The sequence below is a fragment of the Symphodus melops genome (assembly GCF_947650265.1).
Source record: "Symphodus melops genome assembly, chromosome: 1".
Classification (NCBI taxonomy): domain Eukaryota; kingdom Metazoa; phylum Chordata; class Actinopteri; order Labriformes; family Labridae; genus Symphodus; species Symphodus melops.
Genome location: NC_136691.1, coordinates 22,217,255 through 22,239,832, shown reverse-complemented (window position 1 = coordinate 22,239,832; position 22,578 = coordinate 22,217,255). Strand labels below are relative to the sequence as shown.

Sequence of the window (22,578 nt, the reverse complement as noted above, 5' to 3'; positions counted from 1 at the left end):
GCGAGACGAGATACCATCGAGGTGTTTCACTGCTCTGTGACATAAATCAAAAACATGCCCTGGTGTAAATGGTGACACTGTTCTGATCTCACATGACGACAGCCAAACAGCACTCAGCTCAGCTGTGAGTAAATAAATTGACACAAGGACTCACATTGTTCATTTTTAATGCTGCTGGTTTAATAACTTAAACAATAAAACTAAGCCCTGGGAAAAAGCCACGTCTGTAATCCAGCCTCAGCCCGGGGGAGCCGGATGCCCCTCTGGGAAACGTTTCCATGTGCAGAAAATCTTGTGACTCTCTGTTTTTATGCACTGATGGTCACTCAGGCCATTCTTCAACATGTGCAGCCCTGGAGCAGTACCGAACAGTTTCTGCTGCAAAGGATCCCAAATGAAGTAAAAACAAACACAATGACTGTGGCATGAACTGTCAGGTGTATACCGTTCACTGCGGCATACACACATCTATATGTTTCATTGTTCAAATCAGAAAGAAGAGGCCCGATCATGGCAGGGATAAAATAACAGACCGTCCCTCTGCACGCTAAATTGGGTCATGTTTTTGTAAAGGCCTTTCAGAGAAAGCACTCAGTGGACCAGCTCCAAATCTCCTCAGCTAAGCCCGACACCAGCCAGCGCTGCCAGTCCATCTTTAAAGAGACTCAAGAGCCAACGTGTTCAGTTTCAGGTCAGTGATCGGCGCACAACAACGTCGAGGAAGATCCTGGAATTTTAATTAGTCAAAAACTCAAACAAAGACTTTGAATGTTTTCAGTCACGTGTTGTGTTGTCTTTTAAAAGACGTGCAGCGAGAAACTGGAACCACTGTTAACACATCGCTTTAACTGGTTTAACCCGCTCAAAGTCACCGGCTTCCCGTTTTCATGGATTTGATGCAAAATGTTTAATGTTTAAAGCAGCGGTAACTTCATGAACAAATGTCTAATCTGTAAAAAGTTTCCCAAACAATGCACACTGAAAAAAACATTTGAATAGCTGTTGTACGTTTGTAGTTACACAGCGGCCTCTAGTGGCCATGAACGTTTGAAGTAACGTGACCCAGCTAGTTGGGGTTTGCAAGTTTAAGTGCAAGAAAGTTCTTTACACTAAACACTGGAGTTTGTGTCCAGTGTGAAACCTACGTTCAACGATGTGTTTAGCGTCATGACAGCACGTACGCCAACCCTGCATTTGTTTTTTATTTTTTCATGATAAAAAGTGACACTGATACGGGCTACAGAGTTAAAACAAGCAGCAACCTCCAGTGTTACAAAAATGAAGACAATTCTGAAGGGTAAAATCCTGCAGTTCCTGGAGTGTCCACTAGAGGCTGGCTGCAGACGCACAGGAAGTCACATACACACCCATTCAAAAAAGGCTGTTCTTACAGTTCTTTATCAAAGAGATGATTTAATGTTGTATTAGAGGGCAGGAACAGAGAGTTTATGGGGATGCACTGGTTGGAGTACACACTATAACTAAACACAAATAACATTAAGAAGAAAGCACCTTGATGTGTTTTTGTTATTTTTTAGCACTGAAACTCACTGAACAAGCCAAGTTATCATTGGATCAATCTTGACTTAAAATACCTAACTTCTATTGGGGCTAATATCAAACTGAATCGAAAGCATGAGTTCTTAAAAATTCGATGAATAACCTGTGTCGTTTACATCTTAGGGCTCTGAGCGGCTCCGTATTTTTTACAGCCCGGCAGGAGGAAGTGGTTACGCAGGACTGAAAAGCTCCACACGCGGAGCAGTGCTGCCTGGATTGTCCCGCTTCTGAGGACTGATTAATGGCGTCTCTGATGTGGCAGGAGAGGAGCGGGTCGATAAACCCTCTGCAGGCTGCTCGCTGGCTGCCTCTGGTTAGAAACAAACAGTGCAGCTCTGTCTGCAGGGAGAACATGCACGCCAAGCCTTCTCCCTGCTGAATGCACAAAGTGACCGCCACGGGCACGGCGGGAATACAGTACAGCTGCAGCAGCCATTTGCAGTTACTTACAGACAAATACTGCTGACTGTGATGCATCTTTGATGGCGTGCAGGCTACAGCTTCAGGACTTCAGATTTCTAGGACACACTGTCTGTAGCTATATGTTGTTCTTTATAACAGCTGCAGCAGATTTAGACGCGCATTAATAGTCAATCTGATTTGGTTCACCATAAGATTTCCTTTAACGGCCATACAAAGGCTGAACTCTTCCATTTAGCTGACATTATTTGATCCCTAGCAACTGAGTCTCTCCGGTCTTCATCCTGCATGATCTCCAAATACAACTCAAACATGTTCCTGTTTGCACAGCGATCAGCAGCAGTGGAGAAAACACACCTTGCCTCATGAAGACTGTGGCATTAAAGATGAAACCACGTCTCCCAGCAGGAGTTTAAATTCATGTTTCTGGACTGATCGGCCTTTTTTTAAATTTTTTTAACTGCAATAGACCTTAGCAGTGACTTTCAGGGCGCACTCACAACGAGCAATCTGCACCATCACTCAGCACGCTTCACCTCTAAAGTCCAGTTCAGTGGGAGAGCTCCGATCTGGGCTCGAGCACAGTACACATCCTTGGCACTGGCATGCTACGGCTGCTACAAGCTGTCTTGAGGACGTGAACCAAACAGCATGTAACTTGTCTTTTTTTTACCTGTTCTGTAGACTCAAGCCCGATGTTATATGTCCAAGAAGTCACCGTGCTCAGGCCTGGTTGGTCCTGGAGCAGAGTGGGCGCAGGCCAGGGAACGAGGACAGGAACAAACGTGCTTTACAACAGTAAGGAACAACTTTGCTTGAGTGCGTGTTGCCTTAAGGCAAAGACGTACATTTCCCCGTTGAATCCTCCGATGACATTAAACCAAGTCCTCATATGAAGAGAATCAGGGAACTAAGACAACCAGCGATCTCAAACTTGTGACTGTAAAACATTTAATTTGGTGCCTGAACAGCATAGACAGACTGAGAGAGACAGACAAAGGTACAAGACTGAACTACCCATCCCACAATGCATTGCAGACGATACCTCTTCTCCGTAATTGTAACTTTAGTCGTTGTTTTAGTATTTTTACTGTTTTATACGAGTGATGGACTGTGTGTGTGTTGAATATATAAACTACATTTACTGCAGCAAGGTTATTAGTACATCTTGTGTTGCCATGGTACCTGCATGTCGCTGTGACACGTGGTGTCATGGGTAGTGTAGTTCTTTCCCCGCTCTCGTGAATAAACAACGTTGTTCTGAATACAAGGTTGATATGATATAAACTTGAGTCTCGTACAGGAGCATTATTTCACTCTCAGGTAGCTTGAGATCAGTCCACCTGTGAGTTTTATGACATCAGGGTGAACAGTAAAATCCAATATGCACAGAATGAACAGGATTTTACAACACTGTCAGATTCTCTCACAGTAGAGGACTCTCATGGAAAATGGCTACCATTAAACATAACTTCCTCCATGTGTTCAAACTTTATCTGCCGTCATGAGCAGCTCTGGCAGAAGGGGGGGGGGTATTTATGAGGTCGGGAGGTTTAGCCGAACAAAAGGCATTGTGGGAAGAAGGGAAAAAGAGACTACATGGGAATAACGAAATTCACTAACAATGTTTCAATTGAAGGTCACACTTAACGCAGCGAACAGATGTGAAAACAGGAGCAGGTGGGCCAATAGATTTTACTATGAGAACAATTAAAACCACACGAGAGTTTTACTGGCCTCATGATGAAAGCACCTGAAGTAAAACTGTTCAATGCTTAAATCTTTCAACAGACTTTTACTGTGGTGAAACGATGATGTTGTGTATTTCAAGGCTCAGTGCGCTCTTACAGGTTGGCATCATTTATAGTGTTAATACACGATCACGATGACGTAGTGACCAGACAAGTTTAAAACACTCCCCCGAGGTCAATGACTTAGTTAGTGAAATCACCTTCTAAACAGCTTGTTGTTTATTTTGAGTCGCAGCATAAACAAGACTTCAAAGAGGAGCCCTTCGGGGGAACAGAGCAGGATGTAGGCAGCTCTGCTGCAAGCTAGTGGCTTTAAATCTACAACGCTGCAAAGATCAACAGCCTAAAGACGCATTTTACTGAGAAGAGTCGCTTAATATTTAGTATCTGAAAATAGAGCTCAGAAGTGAGATGTCCCACTTTTTTGGCAGCTCTCGTTCTGTAAGCAAAATGTTCCAAGTCAAACTTCATTGACATTTTACTAAATCATAAAGTCAACAGAGGGAAGCCTGTAACCATGACAACCAGCTCCTACAAAAATTGTGACTAAAAAACATTTGATTCGGCAGCAAAAAGTCATTAAAAAAAAAAAGGTGCAAAGTCAAGAATCTACCAATCCCACAATCCATTGCAAATAAACTGCTTCATCTTAAACGTAACATCGTTGTTATAGTGTTTATACTGTTCAGATGATGTGTTGAATATAAAAATTACATTCTGCTGCGTAACAAGGTTATCAGTACACTTTGTGTTAGCTAACTAACTAGCTAGCTAGCTAGCTAAACTACAGCTCTGCTGGATGTCCTCCAATGTTGTCCTTTTGTTTACTGTGTGTTGCGTTCTACTCCTTTAATTAGATGTATCGGCGGACATACAGTGCTAACAAGTCACGCTAGTACATAGCTGACGCGGCTAGCTCCATCCGGCTCACGCTCCTCCTACATAGTAAAGGTAGGATTGGCTGTGGAAACGGGATTGGATTTTACTGGACCAACCTGTACTGAATCAAACCGCCTGGTGTTACACTGAGCTTTGGAGCGCTGTGTACGCTGGTTACAGGCTGTGAAGCGCTTCTTTTAGTAACTTTTCCATTATTTCTTAAACACAGTCTTCCTACGTGTCAAAACTGAGGCTGTGGATCTTCCATCTGGGTACGAAGTACGGTGATAAGATATTCATCACACAATTTGATAAATCAGTGGCGTCTAATAGCTGTCCTTTTTGAGCAGCATGTACATCGTCAATAGAAAATAAATACTATACAAATATATGGACTCAGATTTAACCAAATAAAAACAGACCTCCCCAGGCTTAGTGAAAACAAAGTAAGCTGCTGCAAGCTTCCTGCAGAAGATCTTTTCAGCATAATCCTGTTTTAAACCCAGAACAGTGACAGCATATCTTACATGGCATTTATGAGTGTGGGTTTCAAGGATATGGAACATTTTAAGAAGCAATTTGTGTTGCACATGAAAGCACTAAAATGAACTCAAGGAGAAGAGCAACACGTGCCAGTTTATCACTCTACCTGAGTGGACTCCCTTCATCTCTAAACCCCACCCTGATGAACTTAACCAACACAGGTCAGCTCCTCCTACAGCCCAGAGGACTTACCCAAGTTGCCCAAGCGTAATCTACACACAGACTGCTTCTGTCACAGGTTAAAAGGCCGTGTTATGTAACAACCTGCCGTGTCCAGCTGACTGAGATGATGCAGGTTTTACAAAGGAAAAGAAGTGATTTAAATTAAGCCTCGGCAAAAAGTTGACCTCAGCAGAAAATGGCATTGATATGTCTGTTGCTAAATTTAGAGAGAGAAAAAACATGAGACAGCAGATTAGCCTGCAACTTTTTGCTTTTATGTGCATACCCTCCTTTTACCTGAACTTTACTCTCTGAGCTTCAGGAGAAGAAGCCCTGAAGTTTTCAGGGTTGGCCAGAAATGTGAACGAACGTCCAGCCCTTCAGTACTTCAGTACTTCTACTCAGAGTGAGCTGAGTGCAGCAGGATATAATCAGGAGAAGTCCCCTCCACCGAGCAGGAGGGGCTGCTCGGATCTCCACGCATGCAAATCATCTGCTGCACTATGTTTCCTTTTGTCCGCTCTCTATGTTGAAATCGTGATTCAGCTGAAAACTCCAGGAGTAGGAATATGTCGGCATAGAGCTCAATCCATATAGACTTGGGTTGGGAACCGGACGGCACTTCCCAAGTCCTGCGAGTACCACAAGGTGCCCATGAGCAAAGCACCGAAACCCAAAACTGCTCTGGTGCGCTTCCTGTGTAGCAGCCCGTCACTCTGACATCTCTCCACTAATGCATGTCCGCAGGTCCTGTTTTTGTGTGTGTGTGTGTGTGTGTGTTTGTGTGTGTGTGTGTGTGTGTGTGTGCGCGTGTGTGTGTGTGTGCGTGTGCGTGTGTGTGTAAGAAACATTGAGTTTCTAATCTAATCTAATTTTTGCAGGTCTACTAGCAGCTGCCTCACAGCACATTCATCCTACGTACACAAACGGAGCTCCCGTCGTCACCCCGAAGAGTCACAGACCCGTAAAATAAAACTATTCATTTCATGTTTTTGTCAGTCGCCAGCTGTGCATATTAGGAGGCCTCTGTGAATTACACTGCTCGTGTTAAAAGCCTTGAGAACAATAAACAATGAAGGAATAAGCTGAACAACAAGCTGAGCACCTTTCTGAGCCGACGTTATCTGCAGCTCGAGTGGCCGGCCCGACGGGGAGCGCGACCTTACCGCTAGGCCAACAGGGGCCCCAACACGCTTCTGTTCATTAAAGAGTAAATTCAAGAACGTGAATATAAGGTGCTACCAACAACTTCAGAGCACGGTGTCCTATCCAGGCTGGCCTGGTTACAATTTGTGATATATGTGATAAGGTGCCACTGTGTGACCTCCGTGTGCAGGAGGATGAGGACAACATGAGCCTCTGAGGTATCAGTCATCCTGACCTCACCCTCACTTCTTCACTCCTTACACAAAAGGATTTGATTGATTTTACAGCCGTTTGGATTTTTATCTTTTCACTTTCAAATCAAGCCTCTAAACCAAAAATAGAAAGCCATTTTTCCCCTCTTCTCTCAGGAGCTGAAGGCATCACAATGTGATCCGACCAATGAGGGAGACTTGTTCAAACAGGGCAGAAAAAAACAAACAAAAACAAAAGAAACCAGCCGAGCTTTAAACCGCTGTCATGTTATCACTTCCTGTTTTGTTCATTCGATCTGACGCTGCTCTGACTCAGCCGGCATCTTGTGTTTCTTAAAAAGCATGCTTGACTGGGTAGCAAACTTTGTGTCTCATTAAATCAATCAGAGCAACCATCCCAATCAAGAAAGACGAGCTGCACATGGATCGGTTCACTGCTCAGGCATTACAACTCTCTGTTGAAGGCGACATCAGCACGGAGGTGGGAGAAATCAGAAGAGGCCGGCTCTGTTTTATGCTGCAGATCCAAAAACAGGCTGCAGCCAAACCTCCCTCCCTCCACTGCCTGTGGCACGCCAGTTTCTGAAGTGCACAGTTTGCTAAACGAAGCGAGTTGGTGGTTTGAGAGGCACAAAGACTCCTTTGTTCTGCCGGGCAAGTCGAGAAGATTTTCTTTCTTTTTATTTTTTTAAGCAAACCAATTTCTGGTGGTTGTAATGTTGAGGGGAAGAGCTGAGTGAGGCTGGCTCTGCTGGGAAATAATGGAGAGGGACGTGTTGGTATTTCTCGTCTCAACGTGGGGAGGAATACACCAGATGTATGTCACGGTTTTCACATTCCTGATCATCAGGGGTTCCCACTCTTTTTTAGAGTTCATTTTTTAGAGCACACTTTTAGCCGTTCTAGCAGGAACCCACCGTGTAAACCTGATTCACCAATGTGCAGTCTGAAGCCGTTTTCACACATGCACTGAAAATATCCTGATCATTTCATGAGCACTGCAGGAGATCAGGGTTCTCTCAGCTCAGGAGCAGGTTTTCAGTAGCTCACCTGTAGGTTGAGCGACTGTTAAAAATACATAGATAAATCTGATAACAGTAAATGCACCTCTTCCCACTCTTCATATCTTTGGCCCATAAAACCAAGTGTATACAGTAGTCCTGTTTTCTTGGACATTGATGTGAATTTCAGCTCCATGGCTCTCAAACTTTTCAGCCCTCGACCCTGATATGAGGGGGCTACAGACTGGGGACACCCGCTGTCCCTGGAGGTGCTTCAAACATGTATCATTGCTCACAGCCACGTACACTATCAGGCATCAGGACGCCACACAGTAACCCAAACACCATCACATGTTTGTTTGTATATGTTTTCAAATTGATGGGTGAAATTTTAAACCATTTTCCATTTGAAATGTTTTCAGAAGAAATCTGTCGACCCCCCTTTCAGTGTCTCGTGACACCCCAGGGGGTCTCGAACCCCACTTTGGGAACCACTGATATAGTTGACTATGTGGCACATGTTTTCCTTGGAGCTTGGTGTGAATTTAAGATTATCAATAAGCATTGGTTTATTGCAGTTTCAGCGGTGTACAAACAGTAGATGAATTCAGCTGATGTGTGCTATGAGAATAAATGCTTGTGATTAGAGCTGAAACGATTCCTCGAATAACTCGAATAATTCGATTACAAAAATTCATCGAGGAATTTTCGCTGCCTCGAGGCTTCGTTAAGTTTTTTGTTTTTTTTGCGTCATCAAAACTTTGGTATGAGTATAAAACACGTTTAATGTAGCTGCAGCTACCTGCTCCTCTCTCTGACACACAGACACTTCAACACGCACACGCGCGCACACACGAGCGCGGCGCGCCCCTTTTAACTTTTAGTCAGCACACAGTTGATCCGTGATCCATACGACCGAGTCGGGAACACGTGATCCGGTCAAACGGTCGGCTTTTCTCCGTTCACTCTCTCCGTGTTTGCAGCTAACGTAACGATAGCAGCGTCCTCTCACAGTCTCTGTCATAGACGCGTCTATGGTCTCTGTAGTCTGTGAGCGCGCTGAATGCACGCGCTGCAGGAGCAGACAGAGATACACTTTTAATAATATACAGGCTGATTATATGAAATGTCTGATGTCTTCAAAGCTAAATCAAGACAGAACTTGTTTGTGGAATAATAATTTAGCAAATATATATTTAAAGTTTCTCAATCTCCTGATCTGACATAATGATTGATTCTGTGATTGATTCAACAGAACATAATGCTTTCTCAATTAAATGTACTGTAACAGATGTGTAGGCTACACAAAACAGTGTTTGTTATGTCAGCCATTAAAACATGTCTGGCCTGTATTTTTAATTTACCTGCCGTCTTGACCAGTGAATCAGAAAGTGAATTTGGGACCCTGTCAGTAATATGGTGAGTGTCAGCAGCTGTAGAGCAGAGGTGGTTGGCTGTAACAAGCAGGCGTTGCCACGGTAACTGCAAAGAAGCAGGTTTGTAGGGACGACCCAAGACGAGTTAAACCTTAATTAAGCAAAAGTATGATTTATTCGATTACTCGATTAATCGACAGGATATTCGATAGAATACTTGATTACTAAAATATTCGATAGCTGCAGCTCTACTTGTGATGTGATGATGGAGTTCGTGGCCACTGTCATTTGATCAAAGCAGCTCTCAGATGAAGAAAGGTTGGAGCCCTGCTCTAGATATTCTGCTGGCATGGTTGTTCACACATGCACACTGCCTCCTGAGGTCCTGTAAGACGTGAGTCTGCTATACGATGCTATAAAGAGAATATTTTCCTTTTTGTCAGTGCTCGGTGTAGTTCAACAGAACAACAACACCAACACAAGAGATCAGCTAAAAGAGCTTATCTGCAAAGACCCAAAATCAGCCCATCATGAGCAGCGAGCAACATTTAGCAAAGATAAAAAAAACTTCCTCTAAGAGAAACCTGGAGCCGAACCAGACGAATATCGAGATATCTTCAAGAGTGCATGTGTGAAAGCAGCTGCTGAGACTCTGTTTTGGTGTGATTACATTTGATTATCTCTCCACGGACATGTTTCAGCTCACGTCTCAGTCTGTCATGTCTGGGTTTCCCTCGAGTTGGCTGAGAACACAATTGACCTTGAACCGAATGAAAAGAAAGGAAGGAGTAAACAGAACAGGGAACAGAAAGGAGACAATCCAACGCTCCAGCAGCCTCACACAGTCTCTTAATATGACACCATGCTTCCCATAGCCACGTCTCTAAGAAGCTGAATCACAACACTGCAGCTCTTTGTCTGAATCAGAACGAGTCGATAGCAACAGACACTGATTGTTTCTCAGCATTCACTTTTTCAGAAAACCAAGAGAGGAAAATATTTGTTACTGATGGCCCCAGGAGACGCTGTCATGCTGCGAGTTTATTATTCTGCAAAAGAATGCAGCGAAAAACACCGTGACAAAACACGTCTTATTTGAGTTTTCTGCGGGGCGGACTTCTATGACAGAGCCTACTGTGCCATCATCAGAGCATCAAGAAAGAGGCGCTTGTTTCGCTCTTCTGTTCGTGGTGGAGACACAATAACAAGTAAGAGGTCTGGACTCCAAGCAGGTCATTCTGTGTGTGAATAAAAGACACGAAAAAAAAGTCACCTGCTCTGACTCAGTGTGTACCGACGGGTCTGACTCATCAGCGGACAGGTTATGACTCAGTCCAGACTGGAGTTTCTGGACTCTCAGTGCTCCACCCTGTTCAAAGGAGAAGCTGCTGGAAGCTCCAGAGAGAGAGTTTGATGAACAGGAAGGAGATCTGACGCTCGCTGAGACGCACACAACATCGGACTGTGGGAAAGTTATTGCTGTCACAAAGCCTTAAGACACGTGTAGTGATTCCTCGGGGGTGTAATGTTAAAGTCCTGACACACAGAGGCCACCTGTGGCGTCCGTGCACATCGCGGTGTATCTTGGCCAAAAAGTTGTACTTGAAACACGTCTAACACTGGTATCCAGAATAATGTTGGATAAAAAGTCGAAAGCGGCCCTGGCGCTGTCAGTTCATCACCTTTTATTAACGAAACACGAACAGAAGAGGAGCTTCCATGTTTCTTCTCCTGCTCTGACGTTCATCAATCGGCTAAAACAAAGGCCGACGGGTCGCGATGGACCGGTGGGCCAAAATCATCTTTAAAGTAAATCATGCTAGAAACTCCAGTCACATGACCTGCATTTTACTGAAGCACTTTATACAATGCATTGAAACGTATAAAGAGCGGAGCGACGAGCTACGACACGAGAGCCTCGTCCACGGTGGTCTCCCGGCTTTCAGTCCCCCTCAAAGGTCAACACCACCAGAGCGTTTCCAATGAATTTTACACACCAAGTTCAACATTAATGAAGCCTTTGAGAAGAATTCCTGCAGATTTACTTCAGCCTCACTTCTCTTCACACTGATCTCATTTGAATTAACTGATTTGTACCACAAAACGGAGCTTATCTAATAAATGTGTCACCAGGAGTTCAGGCCACATCGAGACAAACCCTCCAGAGTTTAGTGAACGAGGAAAGGACTCTGATTCAGCTCAGGCTCCCTCATCCTGTCTCATCTTGTCTCCTGCTGTCCTACACATGATGCCTTGAGTGGTCAAATACTTCCTCATATGGTAACAGAAATGGTAAATCTTCATTTCCTGGACCTGTTACTCATAAAGGATTTACTCAATCCCATCTCTCTTTGTTAGCAGGACCTGGTACGGCACTCTCCAAACAAAGCTGCACCCTGTTTAGTTCCCACAGGTTTGTTTGGTCTTGTGCGGCTCTGAAAGAGGCCTGAGTGTGAGTATGTTAAAAAAGCTTTAAGACAGACCGCATGACGGCGTGCTAAGCTAACAGGCTAACACCTTCGACTCAGTCGCCAATGTTGTCGTAAAGAGAGGTTAAATGATTCTAAATAAATGTGCTCATCGAGTTATGACTCATCGTTAATCTGAGTCAACGTGGTTATACTTGACATATTGTCTTCACAGGTTTGTTCTAATTGACAAAATAAGCCCCGCCCCCTCAGCTTCAGGTCGCTTCGACCAGGTTTCGTCAGCACGTGAATATGGAGGCGTTTCACTCAGCAGCCTCACCATCACTGTGTGACCTAAAAAAACCATTACAGAGGTGTGTAAAGGACTTTCTTTAAAACAGATTCATGAAATGTGAGTGAGACCACCTGAGGGGTCTTCATCTGTAACCCCCCCCACCCCCCCATATCCACCGCAGGCGTCCTCCAGGTACATGACTTCATCAACATTAAGACGAAACAGACCGAACAACAAGTCATCCTCAGAAGCAGCGTGTTGTTTGATGTGTACGGCTGCTCATGGCGGCGCCCACACTCGACAAACGGATCCAACAAATTACAAACCTGTCAGATTTCTCCTGTGGTCACGTTACAGCTTCACACGTGACCACTTAACTCGTCTAAACAGGCCATGATGACATTCTTGTGGTTTCACTGTTGCATAAGGTAACAGACTTTTTTACGAGTCTTGTTTGCAGGTTCCTCTGAAGGTGAAGAAACCATGAAAACATCCAATTAGATCTGCTCTATGTATAATAAGTCTATGCAAACACAAACAGAGGCTCAGTGTGGAGGCGGAGCAACGCTGGCACACTTCCTCTCATCAATGGCTCCGTCGCTGAGTGCTGAACGAGGAAACAGGTGTCTGCTATGAATGCAGGGAAGTCAAGTGACGCGCAGTAAAGTCTGCAGCAGCATGTCAGCCGATGAGTCGGTGAGATCGATCATAAGAACATCTAAAGACATTCTGAGTGGTTTTAAATTCATTCACAAACACAGAACTCTGAAAATGAAGCATCACATGATCTTACATGGGCGGCTGTGGCTCAGTTGGTAGAGTCGTCGCCCCTCAATCGGAAGGTTGAGGGTTCGATCCCCAGCTCCTGCGAGCAACATGTCCGATGTGTCCTTGGGCAAGACACTTAACCAAATTGCTCCCCCTGCTGCGTCTGGGGTGTATGAATGGATAGTTACTTGATGGGCCTATATCCAGCCCATCAGTGTGAATGGGTAGGTGTGATCTGCGGTGTAAGAAGCGCTTTGAGTAGTCGGAAGACTAGAAAAGCGCTATACAAGCTCAAGTCCATTTACCATTTACCATTTACATTGACATCATGTGAAAACCTCTCGAGGCCCTGACACACAGAGGACATCGTCGCTCCTGCAGTAGTTTTTTTTTTTTTTTTTAACAATTTATTTTGGGCGTTTTAAAGCCTTTATTGTAGAGGAGGACAGTGGACAGGGTCAGAAGGTGGGAGAGATGCCGCAGGCCGGATGAGAACCCGGGCGGCACACGCGAGGACTGTGCCTCGATACGTTCACCCGTCGCTCTAGTTTTTGATACCTGTCGCCCCCCGTCTGCAGTCTGCAGTCATCGTCCTTTTTTAAAGTTTAAAGTCACGTTGTTGCTGTTTTTATCAACATTAAATGGCGGGAGTCTAGATTCTGGACAAAGAGAGAGAGAGGAGTGGAAGCTCGGACTGCAGCTCAACAAAGATGAAGAGTGTCGCAGAAACACAGGTCTGAAACAGTTTTATTGTCTCAGTAGAAATGTATCTGTATCACCAGCTGTTGAGTGGAGGGGAAGGCCTCTCTTATACGCTGAGCAAAGACACTCCTGCCTCAGACCTGCTGCATATGTTCATCACATTCACCTGATAGTGTTCACTGAATGATATCTGATACGGACCACAGAGCTCAACACATGTTGGCTGATGTGTGATCAGACACTCGCTGTGCTCCGTCTCTGACCTTTGACCCCTTTCCTGCTGGCTGCCTGTGATGTCGCTGATACAGGAATGTGGAGGAGCGTTTTTGCATGAACTTTGTGTATCCATCACATGACTGCCCCTCGTCTCAGAGGCATGTTTGTTTCCTCAGACAGACGCTGCTGCATCATCTTTACTCTTCACACTCTGGCCTTCAGTTGTAAATGGGCTTGAGATGAAGCTTTAATCTCATGAACACGTTCAATACAAGGTTTCATCCATTGTGGAGTGCAGTGTTGGGTCGCTTCATCAGCCGACACAAGAGTCCCTATTTTACCATCAGATGTTAACCAAACACTCATCATCAGAAAATGTCATTCGTCTGAATTGTCTCTCTTCTGCTGTCTTTGGCTTCACATGTATTTTTTCTCTCTTTCTTCCTTATTGCAAATGAAGATGTTTAAACATCAATGATAATCATTTTTAAAAAATCTCACAAAAAAAAAGAAAAGGTCATCAGTGTGCATGTCAGACAAAAAATAAAACAAAATCCAGCAGCCTCCTTTTTATGTATTTTATCGTCACCATGTCACGAAAGCATCGAGTCAGAAGAAATGTTCAAATTGAGCCCAGCCTCCAGTGTGTTTGTTAGCTACACTGCAAGCTACCGCACGCTAACACAAGCGAGCCGCTGGTGCTTGTCGCCTGCCTGTCCAACAGGACTTACTCTGCGTCAGCTGGAACAGTTAACCTGAGGTTCACCTTTGTTTCAGATCATGCTTTATCTGCTCATCATGTTTTCTCTTCTTCGCGGCTACGTCCACGTCCGACATGTTCGCCAGTTTGAATCACATCCAACCTCTGAGTTGTACCTAATCCTCATCCGCACGCTTGTAATTGGCTGAAGGAAACGCACCAGAGTCTCTGCAGACACAGGGATGACTGAGCAGCATTTCTTTAAGTCTACATTTCACTTTCAGGAAAAAGCTACAGACTGTTCCTTTAAAGGAAATCAAGAATTGTAATCAGCTTTAAAAAGACAAGTTGATCTGCAGCCCTGCTGTTTTAATCTCCACGCCTTTTTATTTCCCACGTGATGACTCTTCTGTTTATAATTCCACCTCAGAGACAACCGCCACCGAACGTTGCTTAAAGAAGTTTCCCGCCGTGATGGAGCCGACGTTCCTCCGTGTGCAATGATGCCAATATTAGACTGGAAGAGCTGTCAGTCAGAGGCATGTAGCTCAAGGTCAGTATCATGTGTCCATGTAGTTGAGCGGCTTGTGCGGAGGCGAATGGCGTGCCAGTGGGGGGCCGACGCCTCCCGTACCGCCCATCTTCCTCCACCATGATGCACACGCAAATGAATACGAGTGGTGTCACTTTATCACATACGTACTCCAGGACACCATACTGATGTTAGAGGAGGATTCTCTCTACTCTTTTTCACATTTATAAAATCTATCTTTGTGTCTGGTATCTCCGTGACGACAGCTTAACCGACTGATGAGAGCAGTAAGCTCGTAGCAAAGCTAATCTCAGCTGACGAGGTGAACCAAGACACCGCAGCCAGCTCCAGATATTCTCCTGACCTGGTGGATCACATGTTCACCTCACAGTGGGAGACTGCCCCTGTCAGACTGGGGGGGGCGGTCTCCTGAGGCAAGACGTAATTTTTTTTAAAAATAGCCAAAAACAGCTGATAGCCAACGACCACGTACGGTCTACGAATACAAAAGAGGAAATACCTCTCCGTGCCAGCAGGCGGCGGTAGTCTGTATCCGTCATTCCTAAAAGGGCAAACAGGAAGAGGACGAGGAAGAATGCAGATAAATAAACGGTTGCTGTGACACGAGAAGATGATTTTCTGTTGTAATATTTGAAGCTAAAATGCTTCCACTGCCTGCTTAACACAACCAAGCTCCTCCACTCTACAGCTGCTGACGCCTCACAATGTTACTGCGATTCATTTTTCAGAGAACCGACTTGAACCTCGACACCGTTGGATCGATTTTTAATCCCTAGTCTTTAACATTGGCTGTGACCACGTGCACACCTCGTGGTTAAGGGCTGACTCATTTCACAGAAGACACTGAGTCGGTCAGTGAATGTAGCTGAAAAGTTAACGTGCAGCTCGGGGGTCATGACAGTTTTCCTCTGAGCTACAGTACAGAAAGTTTGCTCAGTGTTAGTGCGAGTGTTTGCACAGTGTCACTGACAGTGTTTGCCCCATATGGCCCATCATAGCCCCCCTCCAGGTGACCACGTTAGACTGGAAACCAGAGAAGCCTTACATAACAGGCCAGCAGCCTGTCAGAGGGGCCACATTCTTCATGTGTCTGCTCAGTGGCAGCAGCAAATACTGTAGAGACCCCAATGGAGTCCAAACCAGTCTTATGAATGGTTCACGAAAACAGATCAAATGGGCTTTATTTACTTTAGATGTTTAGTTAAGTGTCATGAAACAAGTCTGATTTCACATTCAAAACAATCACAAACGTCCGCTTTCAGTGACCAAGAAAAAGACCAATCCTCCCTCTAAAGCCTTGTTAAGGTTTTAGACTTCAGTTTTTTTTTTAGGTATTTTTGAGGCCTTAATTTGACAGAACAGCTGAAGAGAGACAGGAAATGTGACTGTGTGTGTGTGTGTGTGTGTGGGGGGGGGGGGGGGGGGGGCTAATGTTTAAATGACACAGAAGAAGATTCTGTTCAAAGTCACAATTTAAAGTACTTCAAGAAGTGCAAACTCCTGCACAGCTTGGATTTTTGGGGTGGTACCTGAGGTGGCAAATCACATTTCTATGGAGGGCCCCCTCTGGACACGCCCCTGGAGGAGCGGATGGGGGGTGACATGCAGCTATGGGCCAAGATCGGATTCAAACCTGCAGCAGCTGCGAGGACGACCACAGAGACATTTAATTCATGGATGCACATGTAGAGTTTGTGTTTCAATTGTTTAGTTTGTTAAATAAAGGGAATAAACTCCACATACTTCCTAAAGGGGAAGTGAGAAACAGGAAGTGAGTTTTTCAGAAGTCTAAAATAAGAAAGAGGTCAGAGGAGACTGTGTGTGGATCATTAGGCTGTAGTTCCTTATGTTAAGCTAGGCTAAACAAATCCCCCCTGCTCACAGACTGCTGCGTGCTCTTCTCAAGCAGGTTGGCGTGACGTTTTCAACAAGCATCTAAAGCACGGGAAACCAAACAAAGAGCAATAAAATCAGAATAAAACTTACAGCGATTTCCCTGCAGGCAGACATCGATATTCCAGTGCCTTCGATTTGTTTCAGTGCGTACTCCTTCTCATCTTTCCTGTGGAGATAAACAGAGAGAATGGGACCAACGTTACTCGGAGGTAAGGCTGCTTTTACTGCTGAAGGACTCCTGCACGGGCCTTTTGTTTATCACATCAGGAAGTGTTTTCACAGGAAGGAGAGGATAGAGAAGAGAGAGAATCCCTGCCATTAGAGGTATCCATAATGCCCCTCAGAGCCCTTCCGTTCCCAGCAGGAGTGCTCTGTTGTTGCCTCTCTCACAGCTCGACATGATTTTCACCCTACATGCAGAGACAGACGCTCGGCCCCGGCTGCACAGCTCGGCTTTTTACTGTCTGGCATTTGCAGGGGAAGTCACTCGCCCCTGCGAATTACATCTGTTGATGAAAGAGCTAATAAGGGAAATGAGAGCCTGCAGGGGAGAACACATTCAGCCTCCAAATATTGATTAATAAGATAAGCAATGTTCCCGGGCTCATGAAACACATCCTAAGAGGGAGTACTGGACAAGATTCGAGAGAAAAGAAAACTCCACCTGCTTTCAAAGCACTCCTAAAAGGCATGATTAAGACAAACACAATCTGTGGACGGCATCCAATAACGACTGGATTCAGCGAGCAGCCCACACACGTCGGGCAGGTCCTCACGGTGCTCAGATCAAACCCTGATTTGCATGGGAGATGGCTGTGGATTCACCGGGGGCTCTCGGGCACTCGTCTCTGAGACTAATTGAGCTGCACAGATGATCAAAACAACATTTAATCTTGTGTGAGCTACTCCTCCTCGTATGAATTCAGTCACATTCACGTAATCACCCACTCGGCTGCAGTAAAAAAAAAATGATAGGACAAGCTGTCATCCATTAGCTTGTCTCCATAATGTTTATACATCACTTATTCTGTTCATGGACCTCCGGCTTGTGGATTTAGCATTTTAGGACAGAGATTGGAAACAGGAGTCAAACTATACACAATAAACCAACTAAGTAACTCAGGCAGCTGTAGACCAAATAATCAGTCTGCAGAGTGAAATGAAGAGCTGAGTGTGAAAGGTTAAGTAAAATCCTGCAGTTCCTGGAGTGTCCACTAGAGGCTGGCTACAGAAACACAGGAAGTCACATACACACCCATTCAAAAAAAAGGCCTGTTTTTACAGCAGACGTGTTTACAGCCTGGTTCAAAAAACAGAAAGGCTCGATCGGCACTCACTGTAGTTTTTAGATAACTCATCTGTTTTGATTGGCTGAAGGATAAGTTCTTCAAAAATAGACACAGAGCTGACATCATTAACACGCAGGTGCGACGTCACGGTTTAAAACCCTCCTCAGCTCTCTGCCTGTTGGCTTAAAGATAGGCTGAGACAGCATGAAGACCACTATAAAAACAAACGTTTGGCTGTGCGTACTGTCAGCAGACATATTACATCTGAATTGAATCTGCGGATACGTCTCAGTGAATGAACGTGTCTTTTAAAACGTTGGCAGTGTGCACTGTCTTTGAATCTAACTAAATTCTCTCTCTACACCAAGAGTAATGTTGTTTTTTCCTCTGCCGTTGTGAAGCAATAAAGGTTTTTGCGTTTTCAGTCTGAAATCACCACCAGGCTGAACAGCCAATCAGAGGACTCTCCCACCTCTAGAACAGCTCGATCAGCTGCAGATGGATCCATGACAGATGGACTCACCAGCAAACACAGAGCTGATGGTCCGCCACACAAACAACACCCGACAGGCGACTGTTGGCTCATTGAATACCACTCTCTTCGGTTAGCGAGTGCCAGGAATGCCAGCGCCGACCTCTGCGATTACATCACAGCGGTTTCCACACAGTCCTGTCATGTCCCTCTTAAATTTAGGACACTGTGGTCTGAGGATGCATATAGGGGACTGTCTGAAATACCCTCGCCATAAACATCCCAGAGACGCTTGGTTAGCACGCAGAGAGTCTGAAGTCTATTTTGGAGCTGAAGCCACAAAAAACAAAGACAGATTGAGGCTGTGGTCAAATGATTGTTATTAAAGTTAGCGACGTCGATCTCACCGAATCACAAAGCTACGTTTGCAGGGATCTTTTCTGTGATGTTGTCAGACACTTGAGCTGTTTTCACACATGTGCTCCCAGAAATCCTCCTGACCTGGCTGTTCACACATCAGAGCGGGAGACTCTTCCTGTCAGAGAGGAAGGCCGGCTGGGCAGAATCGCTTTCTATTGGCAGGTAAATTTACACATATAAGGAATTCGACTTGCTGAGCAAAGGACCAAAGCAAAGGGTGGAGACATTATTGATGAATTAAAGACAAAACAACACGCACCCTGCTTAAAGAATGACCATCTGCAGCTGTTCAATCAAAGAGATCGCCTCGTGTCGTGTGCACACATGGTCCTCCACCAATCACAGGAGGTAAACGTCACCAGCCCCTCCCACTTGCACCAGGTAAATTCCCCTGAGTGAAACATGTGACCGTTCACACATGCAGCTCATCCTGAAAAAGTGTACAACAGGTGTCTGTGATACTGATACTAAACTGTGTTTGGGTGTTCACCTGTTGATGATTTAGACCAGAGACATGTTAGAAGCTGGTTTCCTGCTGTGAATAAAGCTCACAGTCTGGAGAACACACGCAGCACAGCGCTCCATATTTAAAGCTTCATCGTTTATTTTTCCAAAGACAGAAACAACCCAGTGCTACACGTTATGAACCTGAGCAATGCATCGCAGTGTTAAAGTGAAGTTATTTCATAAACTGTGTGTCTGGGTAACACTAACCTGTTCGGCTCCTTTTTCAAAGGACTGTTTCTAAGCGGAACAATCTCAGGTGTAGTTTACCTCCATTGTAGTCAGAGCACCGTCCTGGTCATTACCTGCCTCTGTGATTCACCTTCATCAACAACACATCAGAGGAAACTCACGCTGACAGACTCTACGAGACACCGCGAGCGTGACTGAGACCTGAAGTGTTCGCAGGTATTGCTGCTCCACTCCCCGTGTTCACCTTCTGACCTGACATCACACCTCTATGATCCCGTGTTGTCGAGGTCAAAACAATCAGACACCGGCCGCAGCTCAGCGAGTCAGCGAGGAGAGGTTCAACCAGCCAATCCTCACCCGCCTTCCTTTGAGCTCCGCGGAAAAAAGCCGCATTTCAGAGAGAAATCAAAAACATTACTGACGTTGTTGAAGACAGGATGCTGTTTAATATGTGCAAGTTGAATTTTGACAACCTCAGACGCTCCGTCTGAAGGGGTCCGTCTGACGCTCCGTCTGAGGGGGGCTCCCCCCCTCCCTCCGACAGGTGGACCCAATGATGCAGGGAACTGTTCCTATAATTATGTGTGAAGCTGTAATAACCACTTTAATCACCGCTGGTCGTTACAAACATCCGGCTCCATCCCTCTAACTCATCATTAAAAGATTCTTTAAGCACATCATTTTATGACAAAAGCACTAAATGAATAAATCATGGAGGGGGGGCTTATCAGATCTGGCAGATACACAGTGCCAGTGATACAGTCATTATAGGCACAAACACTGATCCAGGATGAGGATTACACGCACTAATATCTATAACATGCTTTTAACCAACAGCCAGGATGTAAATGGGCCGAGTGTAAACAGACTGAAAAGAAATCAAGCTCTTCATGCACGAGACTCCCAGAAGGCCACGTTCTCAGCTTATCTTCCAAACTGTCAGCTCACTGTGTGTCTCCTTCCAAAGGAAAACTCATTTAAATGATCACATCCAAGCTTTACTAGCTACAAAAACCCACGAGTCTGTTCTAGGACGAACAAGAGGTCTGGAAACCACTACGTTTGTCATTCACGTTGGTTGTTTTCATTTGAAAAAAGAAGAGCGGCCCCGTGCTTCCCCGTGATGGGATACGTCCTCACAACAACCTGCCACAGAGCGTCTGATGAGAACAAGTCCATTTTAACCAACTACCCAGCATGCTTCACTCCCAACATGCAGGGCGTGTCCACAGGTTTTGTTCTGCCCCCCCCTGTGTCACTGACTTATGCAGGGCTGTCCTGAAGTTTGTTCACACACATTTCACTTACTCTCAATCCCCATTTATGATGAAGTTTTGCAACATAAACATCTCCTTCGTTAAATTCTTTGAGGACTTGAAGGAGCTGTACTAAGTCACGATTTAAAGTCCTTAGAAACTCGTATGCAAACTCTTGGTATGAACGGCCCTTCACAGTGGAAATGAGGAAATGTGTACCTGAGATGTGAGACGTTAGCGGCAGCTAAAGAAAGGCGGCCTGTAAAAGCAGTAGATACTTTATTGATCAAGAGAGAAGTTCAAAGCATCCAGAAGCAACTTACAAGACACACATTACATGATACATTCATTATTTCTACACCTGCTCATTGGAATATTTAGCCAAACAAAGATTGATGAGCTCACACTTGAACCTGTACATTTAAAAATCAGACCCATACAAAGAACAATTGACAAAACCTGTGCAGGGATACAAATAGAAACCTGTATAATTTTAATAATAAAAATAGTAATCATTTTATAAATTAGACTTGACATGCAGCTGCACGTTTTGCAGCAAAGTTTCGGTGAGTTTCAGTGAATATGAGGCTGCTGAAAGTGCACGAACAGTAGAGCAGATTATGCACACATGCCAAACAGTCACATGCTTGATGTGTACAGAGCAAACAGATTACACTGAACTGTGAGCGTTTCAAAAAGTTTTGCAGAGCATAGTGTTAAAGATGGGGGGGGGGTTGTGTCACCATCGCGTTGAATGACGACACGTGTCCTCCATTCAAATATATTCAGATCAAGCTGGCGAGGAGCTAAACACGAGACTGTTCAGAAATTAAACATTAGTACTTTACTGTTGTTTTGGGGGGGCTGAGGGTGAGACAGGGGGGGGAAGAGGAGGAGGAGGAGGAGGAGGAGGGAGACCATGGTGAGTGACTGAGTGCGTTACATGAAAACAAAAACACAGAGACACACGGGTTATCGCTTCAGGGAGATTCAAATCTAACACATCGGAGGTGTATGTGTTCACAACACGCATCCTGCAGCCACTTTCACGTCCGCACCAACAAACCAACAATAAGGTTCACGGTGATCTTACCCGTCTTTGCGCTTAGCTTTATAAACGTGCCCGTAGGTGCCTCGACCCACTTTGCAACCTTCATATTCGAACAGATCTTCTACTCTCTCTCTCTCGGCCGCCAGCTTTGTTTTGAAGTCGTAATCCATTTCAACCCATAAATACGCCTTAATTTACAATAAAATAAAATATTAATTATTACATGCATTAATTAAATAATCTGCTCGTTTTATTCCCCCACCATTTCCTTGTTTGGGATTTTGGTCTGCTCCGCTTAATGTTCACTGGCTCGTTGACGTTTCTAATTGGTGCGCAGGGGCCGCTGGGTAATGTAGTTCTCTCGCGATGGCGCCGCTGTTCGCCAGCTCGTAAATCCAGACGTATGGGACTACAAGCCGCGTTTCTCTCTGCGGTTTGTTGCACTTTGCGTACTCATGAAACATGCAGCCAGCGGTGCTTCGGATCGTTCATTTGAAATACACACTTTACAGTATTTAAAGAAATATTTTATTGATTTACAGCCCACAAGATTAAAGTGTCAAAGCACAAAGACTAAATTGTGTTGAAGTTAAACCATAAATACAATAAGTCCTTGTAAAATACAAACGTTTTGAAATATATGAATGCATTTATTAAATATTCGGACAACATTTTTGTCTGTTATTTTAACATACGTTTAGTAATACTTTAGTATTTCCTGAATACTCAAACATATTATTTTTACATCATTATTTAATATCATTTGTATTATTATTTTTTAATGTAATCATCAGTATATATTTTTT

The 22,578-nt window shown here is 44.6% G+C and overlaps 1 protein-coding gene across 3 annotated transcripts in view; it reads right to left on the bottom strand.

Annotated features, from left to right (window-relative positions):
- Positions 1–22,337, bottom strand: part of cdk19 (cyclin dependent kinase 19) — a 62,494-nt gene extending 40,157 nt beyond the window's left edge. For all 3 annotated transcript variants that reach the window (XR_013780509.1, XM_079360534.1, XM_079360535.1), the window contains exons 1-2: positions 21,815–22,337; positions 16,679–16,754 (exon numbers count right to left, since the gene is read on the bottom strand). Coding sequence is in view for 2 of the 3 variants with exons in the window: in XM_079360534.1 (XP_079216660.1) it covers positions 16,679–16,754; positions 21,815–21,942 (204 nt within the window). In the remaining variant the exon portion in view is untranslated. The remainder of the gene's footprint in view (positions 1–16,678; positions 16,755–21,814) is intronic.
- Between the last annotated feature and the right edge of the window lie 241 nt (positions 22,338–22,578).